Source organism: Cavia porcellus, unplaced genomic scaffold (genome assembly GCF_034190915.1).
Source record: "Cavia porcellus strain 051 isolate PalLab524CR breed Dunkin Hartley unplaced genomic scaffold, mCavPor4.1 scaffold_2, whole genome shotgun sequence".
Classification (NCBI taxonomy): Eukaryota; Metazoa; Chordata; class Mammalia; order Rodentia; family Caviidae; genus Cavia; species Cavia porcellus.
The window spans coordinates 7,374,883-7,388,259 of NW_026947485.1; the positions used below are offsets into that span (position 1 = coordinate 7,374,883).

Consider the following 13,377-nt stretch of genomic DNA (forward strand, 5'->3'; position numbering starts at 1 on the left):
TTGTTCGCGAATAATTTTTATAATTCCAATACATTGTGCAGATCATTGAAAAAGGCAATCGTTGAAAAAGGAATCATCACTCTAGCATTAGGCTGTCTTGGAGAAGGTATTTATAAATCACGATGACTGTAACCTAACCCTCCTTGGTTGGGTTGTCTTTTAGCATATTCTATGAACCAAACCTCCTTTACAGGAGGCCCTGCTCAGGCATTTGGAAAGGCTGAGCACGGAGAGGCAAACAGGCCACAACCCTGAGCCCTCACCCTGACAGAAGAGAAACAGGAAGGTCCAGGTGGGGACATCACGCTGTTCTGCGTGGTCCAGCCTCACCCCCTTCTTCACAAGTGATATGGAGCCATGTACAGGAAGGCAGGCAGGACAGCCAGGGACTCTGCAGACACCTTCTGAGCTGGGCGCGAGCTGCCAGTGCAGGGCATTCCTGCACAGAAGTAACTGGAGGCGCCCAGGACAGGCACTGTCCCTTCTTGTCCCCATCAATTGTCCTGTTTGCCTTCCACCAAGGCAGAGCTCTGTAAGAAGGAGATCATCCTTATGCTATTGTGTCAGCAAGAGCGCTCACAGGTTGTGTGCTCTCTTCCCTGCAGGTCTAGTGTATCTGTGCCTCTGGTGTTTGAAGGGTGGGTGGCCTCCTGCTGGCAGTCTCTAGCAGGACCTGCTCTGGAGGGTCTAGATCTGGGACTCAGTATTAAAGTTAGCACTTGAAGTGAAAATTGCAAGCACAATTAGTCTAAAAACGCCTCCAGACTGTGTGGTGGTGGAGACCTGCGTGCCGAAACAGCACTGTGTCTCTTTTCCCTTTGATGGTGGAAAAGAACTCTTTCGGGAATTTCAGTAGTTGGCTGGCATTTATCTCTGCTCAATCTTTGCTGGATGCATAACTGGAATCACATTCTGCTCAGAGAAATGCCACAGATGTGGGGGAAGTCACACTGCAGAAGCCGCAGATTTGAGTCATTTCTTGGGCACCCTCTCATTGAGTGAAGGGGACAGTGGTCCCCTTACTAGATAAAATGTAATGCTGCCTAATGCTCACATGAAAACTGATTCATGTCTCCATTAATAGGCAAGGATGTTTTTAAAAATTCCTTTTATGCATCATGGACCATAATGTTAGTCACGGTTTGTCTTTCTATGCACCAGTGATTTTGATTTTACAGATTAGTACAAAATTACATTTAACCTTCCTGGCTTTCTTATCTGTTGTAAATGAGTGGTTCAGATTAGGCAATTGCTAGGTGCTCCGCTAGCTCAAGGAATGTCTGCTGCACCTTGTATGAACTTGGATGAATTGAGCATTCTCCTTGTTATTTTCTCATTATGGCTGCTTGAGCAAAGAATGCTAAAAATTTTAAAGGTATTTGCTTTCAATTTCTATTTTTTGTTTGGCTACATGGTAACATATATTACCATTGTTTTATTTTATTTTGATGATTTTTACAAGCCCATCACGTGAGGGTTCTGGAGAAAAGGCTTCCCCCAGTGGGAGGCTGTTGTAATAGACTCCCTTTACAATGTTATGGCCAGAAAACAGAAATGGACTTGATAGTGAAGACATGAGACTGATATCAAGAGTGTCATTTAAAAGCGTAGAAATATAAAGAGTGTGTTTACAAACAAAGCTGAGGGTAGGTAAAAACTGTATGCTTAACTGTCAGAGATGAATATATTTGAAGGGAAAATTGTTTTCCATCTTTAAGTAATAGAAAGTGACACTGCTAACTATTATTTATTATTAGCAATTAACAGATGACTTCATATTAACCAGATGAAATTGGGTTACAGTAGACTCAGCCAATGATGACATAAAAATAGATGAATCACAAAAAAAGTATCATCAAATTTCATATTTATGTTCTATGTAAAATTAATGTCAGCATTGCCAAGGAGGCTTGTGGCTGAGGTTAACTGGGTCTTTGAACAGTAGAAGAAAATCGACTTGCTATGATAAACGAATAGGACAGAGTTTTGAGTAAATTAAGTTTAGCTGAGACTCACCTTTAGGTTTGAAGGCATGTTAAAAACCATCCGAGTGTGTCATAATGTACAAATCTTAGTTATTATTTCCATTAAGCAAATATTTGTAGATAGAGTCTGAAAACCTCCCCTAAATTTAACCTTTTCCAATTCTAAGTGGGTGTCAAAATAAAAGGGATATGTTTTAGATAGATAAACGGTTAAGAATCATCACCCCTTTTATTTTCTGCAGTATTGATTAGTAATCTAGTAGACACTGACCTGACACATAAATTTTATCTCCAAGATGTTCATTACTTAGTTACTATTAGTCAAACCTGAGAAAGAATATTAATCCTCGCCATCATTAAGCACTTGGTATGTATTAAGCATTCCGAAAAACGAATTTAATCATCACCATGATGCGGGATGACAAATACTGTTACATCTGTTTGTATGAGCAGAGAAATTGAAAGGAGATCTAGTCCTCGGCAAGTACAGCTGCCACCCACACAGGGGCCAAGAGACTTCACATTAACCCCCAGCCCCTAAATATCCCCAAAGTGAGAAAATCAACTGCAATTGATATGATACTTTGTCCATATGTATTTTATCTTGTGTGCTTCATCAAACGGCCCAGTGAAACAGGCAGGATATTTACAGCCGAGGCACCTGCACTGAGAAACATTAGGGGAAGTCCTCACAGTAGCAAGGGATAGACACAGCCTTCAAGGGGAGCTTGACTGCCCCTTGCTGATTTGCTCTCAAAAACTCACACTCCCAGTGACTTTGGAAGTGGCTTTGAGCTTGAGGAAGTGCAGGAGGTACATGCCAGCTGGCAGATGCCAGCGAGAGCCGAGAATCCTCCTTCCTCCCTGTCCTTCTGACCGCCTGGAGTCCCTGGGGAGCGTAGCGCTTGTAGGGTGAGAAGTCCACCACCCAGGCATGGCTCACATGGGAGGATTAGAGGGAGGATTCTTGTGTGCTCAAGGTTCCACCTGTCATCAATCAGAGAGTCCCTCAGTTACATGTTACCCTGTTACTGCATCTCTGGGCCTCCCCAGGACTAAAAGTGACCAACACCATCCACTGCACCGTCTCCAAAGCTTGAGGAAAGACAGATGTGCTCACACCCACTCTCCCTCACATGCAACTCCCATGCAATTTATAAGTAATAGCCCCGAATCTCCTTCCTTCATTATCCTAATCCCCAGAAGCAGGGTCCACACTCAACCTCCAGGGCTGAGAAGAGCAAAATATTCAGGAAATTGGTGTCTAGAGTAGCCCAAAGGGGAGCGGGAAGCCAGCTCTTAGAAGAGATAAGTCTAGACTGGAAACCATGTTGCCCATGTTGTCCTGGTTTCTGATCCTGCCCTCATTACCGTTTACTTTCTCAATAAACAAAACATAGACACATGCATATGCTTCTTACTGAAACATACTCAGTCACTGTGTCTTGGTACATGGCCATTTAGTTCTTTAAAAACACAAAATTATTAAATATAATCAAAACAATGTTCTGTGTTTTCACATTTTCCTCTTCAGAATATCAGCAGGTAATTTACAATGTTGTCAAAGTTTCCAGTTTCATAATGAAAGCCAATGAAAACAAATTGAGAATCACCTTACCAAAATGCACTGTAGATTATCAGACACAGCCCAGGCCTGCACATACATAAGTAATTTCCCTTGAAAAGAAAATGAATATTTGTGTCAGAAATACATAAAATTGATTTGCTTAGATTTTTGGCAGTACACAGAGCTGGGCTTGATTCATGCGTCTGCCTCTTGCTATGAGATGGGCAGAAAATTCTTTACCCTCTCTGAGGAACAGGTGAATTAAAAGCAAGCAACTTATTTATCTGGAAGCTGGCAAAAACCAAGTCATAGATGTACCTTAGCTCCCAGCCTCTTCCACCATGCACCCTTCCTTTTTATTCCCTCCTCTGTCTACAAAGCTGACATCCATCCTGCTTCTTTCAACAAATTGTGCATCTATTAGGTGGAACTTAAATGTGGGCAGGAGCTAAGTAACTTTAAAACTACACAAAATGAAATGTCCTTTTGAGGTGCCAGCAGTGCACCCTTTCATCTTTATTTGGAGCTCCGAAATGAAGAACCCAAAGTGTACCTCAATGTGGGAAAAAGGAATTTTACTTTAGAAAAAAGCAACCAAGTTATTGAGAAATACATCCTTCTCGCCATTAGACGAAGCCATCAGCTCTGATCTTCTGGTAATGGCATAATTTTAGACATCATGTATTAATTATGTAAAACTCCACTCAAGACTTGTCTCCCATAAGCAATCTATTCACAACAGCAAAAAAGCAATTTCTCTTCTCCTTTCCTTGTTCTTATTGCTGCTGAACTCTGATCTCTCTCTTCTCCCCTTTCCATACCTTGTCTATCATCCCTGGGTCTTTCATCTTCCAGATTTGTAGCTCTCTGCCTGCACCCACCCAGGTTTCGTGATCACTTGTTAGAGGCAAGCAAAGATTGGCACCGATTCCAGATTCCAGGCAGGAGGCCTTTTTCTCCCTCAGCCTCCTCAGAAGTGATTTCTAAAACTGTGTTTTGTTTCTAGTCTCTCCGGTACCACATTCTAGCGTATGAAAGAAGGAGCTGTGTGTTTGATTTCCTCCTGGTCTGTGGAGTTTTAGAAACCCAGTAGTCAACAATCATACTTCAAAATCTTTTTTCCATCTCTGAATGTTGGATTTGGAGCTGGGGAGTTTGGCTGTAACACGAAGTCGGAGCTGTCTGTGTGTCTGCCAATCTTCAGGATCCGCCAGTCGGCGCCCGTCTTACCATCTTCCCTCGCCAGCGTCTTTCTCCTGACTCCTTTCTTCCTGTATAATTCTACATACTGGTAATGCCGCCTCCACGAGGCCCAGCCATTCTGAGTTTTGGTAATTCTGTGGCTCTCCTTGGACTCGGGCCCCAAAGCATTCCTGCATTCACCACTGTGTATGTGTCATCATTAGATACAATTACAATATATTTTCTGGAGTTCAGTGGACTTAAACTGAATTACGACTTCACATTTTAACAACTCATAAATAATTGACCGAGGCCCAGCAGGCCTATCTGATATAGATCCCAGCACAGGCTGTGCTCTTCCTGCTATTCCTGTCCACGTAATTCATCGTTCCTCTGGATGACGGCGCTTTGCATCTCTTCTTCACCCTCATAGCCCAGGGAAGAAGAGACTCTAGTGCACTGGAGGCAGCCAGGACGTCCTGCTGAAGTTCCTGCCGTTCCAGGGAACACACAGCTCTCCATTTGCTTGAAACGGAGAAACTCGTCTTACAGCCTTTGGAGTTGAAGCATAAGGCACGTCAGCAGGCGGGAGAGGGGCTGCCCACTGGACCCACACCCTCCCGCAGTGGAAGGAGGGAGATCCTCAGACAGAGCAAAGCTTCGTCCCGGGGCTTCTAGCACATTACCTTCCATCTACCTGTTCACGTGCACTCTGCTCTCCGGCTGGCAGGCTGAGCAGGACTGATATTCCTGAACACCTTGTCTCCTCCCGTCTTCTCAAAATGCCATTTTCTTCATGGGGCAAAACACTTTCAGCTCTGTAGAGTCCAAAGTTCCTCTTCCTTGGTGAGACTCTCTCTGGGTCATCATTCCAGTTATTTCTTTCTGTAAATTAACTCTGTGCCTGCAGATTTCAGCACTTATTGCATGATATTTTTCCGGCCACTTGCCGTGTGAATAGCTCTCCTTGCTTTACTGAGGACCGTCTACTTACTGGAGCTGAAAACCCTGTGTCCCGAGAAACTCCTTAGTCCTAGGTAAATGAGGTTCTTCCAACTGTGTGTCTCTCTCACTGAACTATAAGCCCCTCGGTGGGTCGTTATATTATGTTCATCCTTGTGTCCCCTAGGTCCAGCAAGCTGGTTAATTTATATGTGAGACTTAGAGGACTTGAGCCAGCACTGGGAGATACCAGTGCAAGCGGACTGGCCAGTTTTACTTCTGAGATAGAAAGGCCCTGCCCCAGTGTAGTCTTTTAGCTTTGGTGTAGGTAAACCCTTTCTCACCTTAAGTTTATCACTCACTGCTTTTATCCACTCTAGAAACAAAAGGCTCAAATAGCTTTGGAATGCATCAGCTCCTCCGGAGCTGGGCAGGAACATCTTAGACAGATGTTTTACAGGAGTGAGAAGGAGTGGGTAGAAACAGCATTTTAGCGCCCTGCTGGTGGCTCTAGATTTTTTTGAAATTGAGTCCACATATCTTCTTGGCTCTTGTCATCATGGCATGATTGACAGCACATAAAGTGCTGTCCACTGAGAGAAAAGTATTGACATTCCATGTAGTTCATCAACAGAAATGGCTTAGTTATGTCAAATTCCCATTTCCAGTCAGTGCCTCGGTAAGGAACTCAGCACTAGTACTGGGAGCGGGGAGAGGTCATTCACAGGGAAATACATTTTGGGGAAGCTCGGCATTCTTACAGAGAGGAGGCCAGACTTGGCTGTGAGTTTCCGTGGCAACACAGCGATGTGCTTCTCGCTGGCCAGGGTTCCACCTCCCACTTGGACTCCACAGCCCTGTAGTGGGCATCTCCCAGACCCCAGGAAAAACAGAGAAAGTAAGATGTGGGTGACTGTCTTTCCACTCACATCCCCCCAGGTACAGAGGGGATAAATGGACATCATAGAAAGCGGCCAATTAAGTGTTAGAATCGGGGAGAAATCATTCAAGACGTAGCATTCAATTATTCTATGTTTAAAAAATGCTCCAAGTGAAGTAGATTCAATTTTTCCATTCATCCAAAGCTCGTATTTTAAAATCATTTATATTTAAGACTCTATGCTTTAATCTAGTACTTGTCATAGTTAGGTTTTCACAGCACTAGAAGGAAGACATAGATTGTATGATGCAAGCCCTATTTTATAATTTCTTCTTGTTCCTCGTTTCTCCCCTCCAGCACAATTCATGCCCAGTTTATCATCTTCCTCCTCCCTGCATCCCTACCACAATGCCTACCAAAGGTAATGGGAGAGACTGGCATTTGCCGGATCATCGTGGTTAGTGCTTACACTGTCTTTAAGTGGTTCACTCATTTTAACTCATTTTACATGCAGAGCAGCTTTAGGAGGTTGATATTATTTTTATCCCAGTTTTGCAAATAAAAAATTCTGAAGCACAAAGGATGTAAATGCTGTCCCCAAGACCACATGCCGTGAGCGTGTGTGATGGGCTTGAACGTGAGTGTAAGCATGGTGACTATGGGGACCAAGCTCCTAATGACAGGCTCCTCCAGGGATGCACACTGGCCCCAGAGCTTTCTCGCAAGGCTGTGACCCTCCCTTGGTTTCTACAGCATGAAGCAGTTATATTGCATTTGAAGTCAGTTTTATTCCAGTTACCCACACTTGAAAGAAAACATCATAGAACAGTGATGGCGAACTTTTCAGAGCTTTCACTGATAACAAAGAGCCCACGGTGGCACATGTGCCAAGGGTTTGCCACCACTGACTTGGAGTCTTTTTCAGACTTTTGCTAATACAAAGAACAAGGGTGTGTTATGTATGTTTGGCTGCTAGTTCAGCTGCAGTCCAGGGGTTCAGGTGGGAGGTGTTAATAGTGCAGAAGCAGGGACTCATAGTTAGGGTCAGCAGAGAAAATTTTAGGCAGCCAGGAAATCCACCCTTTGTATTGTCATTCAGGAAACTTTAGAAGGTGTAAGCTTGCAGAGAAAGGGTGACATAGGAAGCTACGAGGCCACATTCCCAGCCAGTCTTCCCAGTCCCTGTACAGTGACGGCCCCCCACACTCCCTCATGGATCCCTAATATAGTCCCTTTCCATCTGAGCACACCTCTGCTGTGATGCAGAGAGCAACCACAGTTAAGAGCCCCCAAGTATTTTATCACTGAAGTGGGATGACTTTTCCCATGTTATTAGAGTATTTAAGAAGATTCTCTGCCTGAAGAGTCCCCTGGATGTTTACCCAAATGCAGAATGGTTATATCACGTAAGGTAGCCTTGAGTTTCACATCGTCTTACATGTGTGACAAGAGCATAAAAGTGAAAGACAGTGAACGCTGTCACTTTCCACGCATGCCTGACTCCATCTGTGCATTCATTCAACAAATATTTTGTAAGCACTGGCAAGCTCATGCCTTGCAATAATTAGCACAGCTGCCTTGATGACATTGGAAACGTTTTGCCTGTGGACTTCACATCAAAGCTTCTCTATTCTGCTTTTGATATTGACCCAAAGGTCTAATTCTAAAGGGCCAACTGAAGTCAAGAGGTGTGACAGTAGCCCATGGATATGAAAGTATAATTCATGAAAATGGCCCTCTCCAAAGCCCTGGGGGAAGCAAGGTGGGAAAGAACAGGCTGGTGTCAAGGGAGGACACTGATGGCAGGGGTCAGATAACAGCTTGATGACCTGCAGCAGACCAGACACGGAAGGGCTCAGCATGCACAGATCTTCTCTTCATGCATCCATCCCTGCCCCAGTGAAGGAAGCGGTGGTCAAATAGGACCCTGGTCCGCGACGACCTTCAGCAGCATGTCATCTAATCAGCTACAAATGTTTTTTCTCGTTGTGTATGTCTGAAACTTCTGCCTCAAGAAGATATTTTCTGGAGCAAAATTGTATTTCCTAGGGAGCTTAGAGGCTACATGCTGAAAAAGAGACTTCCAGATGCATCTTACCAGGTGTGAAACTCTTGATGCAATACCTGTTTGCACTTTCATAGCTTCTAATTCAAAAGACTGCAGTCTTGGAACCACATTGGAGTTACCTCAAAGGTTTTTTTTTTTTTTTAAAGAAAAAAATCAATACTTGTATTCCATTCTGAGGTTATGAGTCAATTGATCCGTAGGGTGGCCTGCATCGTTTGAACTTTTTTATTTGTAATTCTTCTCAAGTGGATCCAAACTTTGAAGACAGTGCCACATGCTAATAACTACTGTAAGTTTCCATCTCACGGTGCAGAGGAGTGGATGGAAGGGCAAAGGGAGAAGGTAAGAGCCCTTTGCCATCCACCACGGAGGCTTCTCCTGTCCGTGGGCTTCCCCTCTGCACGGGAAAATGGAGTCGCCAGGGTAGGCCCACATCAGAATATCGATCTTATGGCTTTTTATCTGCAGAGTAAAATATAAAAGACTAGATGAGATTAAGAGTAGGTGAGAACTCATAGTGGATTCCCAGGCTCTTGTTTTATATGGAAGATAGATGAAATAGTGGTACTTACCTCAGGAATTAACCAATGAACCAGAAAATGACATTTGTCTCTCATATCCTTGGTACACACTGTAAGAGCTTCACATCCTAGCTAGAAAGGCTTTTAAAACATCCATTTTGTGCTTATATTGTTTGATCAATTTTGCATGCATATACCTGGTAACCTGCGCAACTATTTTGAAGACGACAATATATAATGTAATAACCATTGCTAATTTTCTATAATCTTATTTTGAAATTCAGTATTATCTTTACTGTTTTTCAAATTCCCTTTAAAATAAAAAAATTCAATGTGTGAGCATAAGAAAGATGACTCTTCTCTTTTCAATTACCATAACATTTCTTTGTAGGAAGTTTTTTTAGACAATGGGAATATTTGAGATTTTAGAGGAATGACTTCTTTCATGATGATGTAAATGTTCTGTAGCAATTAGCACAGGGGAACTAAATCCATCTAGTTTCTACTATTTGTAAGATTTGAGCCATGCCAAACTAGGTCTTAGTATTTTTCATTCTCCATAAACTCTAAAAACTTACTTTGATGGCAAATGGAATAATTTCAGCGTGGTTTCCATAAAGCAGATGGCTAATCATTGATTTTTCCAATAAAATAATTATATACAGGTGACAGGTTGGAGGCACCATACAGTACGTATCCCAAAGAATTCTCAAGCTCAAGGCTCACCTAAACTGCGTAGTGAGGCACTGTCTCAAAAGGACAAAATAATAATAATACTTTATAGTACAACTTCAATAACAAAATAGAGCTCAGATTCAAATACATTTACCCTAATTTTGCTTACTTGTTCTTTAAAAATTCCTCAGATCCTCTTAATGATGAATGATGTAAGAAAATAATCACACTACAAGAGAGGTCAGTTCAAGGCTTTATGGGAGCACAGGAGAAGGGCATGATTAGCTGGAGTGTGGCCGGAAGAGGTTAGGGAGGGCATGTGGGGACATAAGAACAGGCAGGGTCAATGATTTGTCCAAGGTCACACAACCAAGCTAGTGGTGGGGCTGGAATTTGAATACAAGACCACACGAGTCCAGGGCCAACGTGACGGACAGCTGTCCTGGCCAAGCTACTATAAGGAAAGGACTAAATATTAAAACCTTTTATCATACTTTCTGCAGCCATTTTGCTCTTTCACCAGACAGTATCTGACTTATAATAATAGATAATTGGCTGCTCCAATTTTGCTTCTTTTATCTCCTTCCTTTCTGATGTGTACTATTAGAAGAGCCTAATGAGTAGTGTGTGTGTGTGTGTGTGTGTGTGTGTGTGTGTGTGGGTGTGGGTGTGGGAGTGGGTGTGTCTGCGTGTGGTGCGTGTGCACATACTAAGCGCCTACACTTGCCAATGTGAAATCATGCATTGAAGAGAGAAAATATATAGGTAAGAGATCATTTCCAGAAATAGATGTGATGGTCAAATCCCAGATTTCCAATTACTGGGCTGTGATTTAAAACAAGTCATTTGATTTCTCTGTGTGTCCGTCTCATTGCTTTGAAAATGGAGATGATTAGAATTTAGGGCTGCATTGTTCTGAGGCTTAGCTGAGAACATTGTATATAGTAGGTGACGTGGAGTTAAATACTTGGAAACCGTCAGTTCCTTTACTAACCTGTCTCTCCTCTTCTTGCTTTCCCAGCACGATCTGTTTATACAAAGAATCAAAATAAATGTCTCCGCCAGTCCTCTCCAGATCCATTTATGTTATAGATAAAGCAAAACTGCCACCACCACAAGGCAGAGATGGTGGTTTCTACTCTCCCTGACAAATACAGCCTGCCTTACAGGAGGACACAGTTTTCTGATTCTCTAGGCCTTCAGGTTAACTGGGCCACAGTTGCTCCCACCACTTTCTGTCTGAGCTTGGCCTGTCACCGTGTAGATGGTGACTGCTCCATTTCTGATAGATCTCAGCATCTCTAGCTCGTTGGTATTCTGTGACTTCCCTATATAAACTTGGCAACCTGGATCCCAACCCTTCAATCCAGATCTGAGTATAAAAACCATGGGCTCTAGTTGCTCTGCTCTCAGTGAATTTATTGCACATAGATCCTGTCTGAGATGAGGAGTTTTGCAAAGCTAAGATGATGTGCCTCAGTACTATCCAGCATAAATTTCATTGGTTGATTGGTTGTTTGTTTGAACCCATCAAACCCATCTCAAATTAATACCATAGGCCAGGAAGCAGCTGCACATTTTGGTTCTGTTGGCTAAATCACATATAATGTGAACACACTAGCAAGATGAAGCCACTGGGAACTCTGTGCTGGCAACAGGCACATGTACGGGGCACAGTCCACCTTTTCAGAAGCTGGGCTGCGTGCTGGGTGAGGCACTGGCTCTGATCAGATATTGTATCCCTTCATCACCTGCTCTGTGTAAACCCATCCTTGTGTTCTCTTAACTAACATTTCCCTGCTGTTATCCTCATTTGAAATTTTCTTTTTTAGCCACATAAATAGAAGAACACAGTTTGAAAACCCTGTCCTGGAAGCAAAAAGGAAGCTACAGCAGCATAACATGCCCCACACGGAACTTGGAACCAAGCCCCTGCAGGCCCCAGGTTTCCGAGGTACTGTACTACATCTGCATGTAGCCTGCAAGGGAGCTCTGTGTGACAAACCCTGCCCCAGGCTGCACCATGCAAATGCATACTTTACTCTCCTCAATCCTTCCCATTTAGCTGGGGGTTTGCAGTATTTCCCAACTAACACAGCTGGGACCCAGAGCTCAGGGAAGGCCTCGGGAGTCCCTTCTAGGACAGTACAGCCCACTGCCAGGAGCAGACTGTGGGTTGTGACAGTTGACTGTAAACTACAGAAAAGCAGACACTCGTAAGTTTGTCTTCTAAAGAACAAGCACAAGAATAAGGCTCGTTCTCCTTTGTGACAGTAGGCAGCACCTCATCATTACCTAGGCCCAAATCCACCTGTCGCCGCTCTGTCCTCGGGAGGTCACGCAGCGTGAGTGATCTGTCTTTCTGTTGGCGCATTCACGCAGGGAGGCCCTGGCCACTCGGTAGGTCCCTAGGCCACGTGCAGGTCTGACTGTGCCTGAGAGTTACAGAATGCGATGGCACACACTGTTCACAGCGTATGGCTTCTGTTTATTTCAAAAAGCACCCAAAAGAGGCTCTGGAGTCGGGATCCCACGGGCAAGGTCCACACCACACCCCTGCAGCGTACCTGCTGTTGTCATGTGAATGTAAAGGGCCACAAGGGATGAGTTTGATAAATGCAGGTGAGAGTACATGCAGACTATTTTGAAGAGTTTCTATTTCTAATAAAGCTGAATGTGATATGTAAGCTGACAGATAAAGCAGAGCTCCACTGCCTTACAGTTTATTATGTATCACCCAAACTGTATCAAAAGTGTCATACAGAATACCTGAGTCACCTCATACTACCTATCAGATCACCCCAAAAGTAACAACTAAAAGAAGGATCTTATAAGATGCCGGTCTGAAGTGAGATTTGGGGGAGAAACTAATTCTTCTTCCTCATGTTTCTTAGCACATCGGTTACTTTTAAAGCATTTCATATGCTTAGAAATATTCATTTATTGCCAACCATAGCTGGAAAACCTACTGCATTACAAATTCATCGTCCAGCTATGTGTGAGTCCCAGACATAGAATCTGAATTGTCAAGATAGTGTTTAGAAAAAGAACTTGTTACCTTTACATTCATAGTTATATCTAGAAACCAGCTTGCCTTTGCTCACATTTTAGAGCACATGAACACCATGGAGAATTTATCTGGTTATTTTACAGCATCTCATGATGAGGGGCGTAACTAACACGACTGCAGTCCCACATCCAGGCACACTTCTAAACAATTTGAACCTTGGGCTATGTGGTCATGTGTCACTGTTCTGCTACCTGTGACACTTGCACAGACCTAGATGCTGGGCTGTTGTTCTCTTTAAAGCAACAACCGAAACACTCCGTTTTGGTGTTTTCTGCACCTATTTTGTCAAGATTCTGTGCAGCATGGGCCACTCTCAAGTATATACCTCTTGCTTGGGCTCTTTTATAGCTGCGAGCAGAACATCTTCAACGTGTCTGATGCTGGCTCCTGGTTCTCTCTGTGTGAGGCTCTGGCAGCCTGTTGATGCAGCCCTTGCTCAGCACAGGAAGGCTGGTCTGACACAAAGTCACTCTGCAAACGGGGCAGC

General features: G+C 43.5%; 1 protein-coding gene across 13 annotated transcripts in view; it reads left to right on the forward strand.

Annotated features, from left to right (window-relative positions):
• Magi2 (membrane associated guanylate kinase, WW and PDZ domain containing 2) overlaps positions 1 to 13,377 on the forward strand; it is a 1,223,070-nt gene that overhangs the window by 926,738 nt on the left and 282,955 nt on the right. For all 13 annotated transcript variants that reach the window (XM_063233871.1, XM_063233916.1, XM_063233891.1 and 10 more), the window contains one exon: positions 11,653 to 11,774. In XM_063233871.1, coding sequence (XP_063089941.1) covers positions 11,653 to 11,774 — 122 coding nt within the window. The remainder of the gene's footprint in view (positions 1 to 11,652; positions 11,775 to 13,377) is intronic.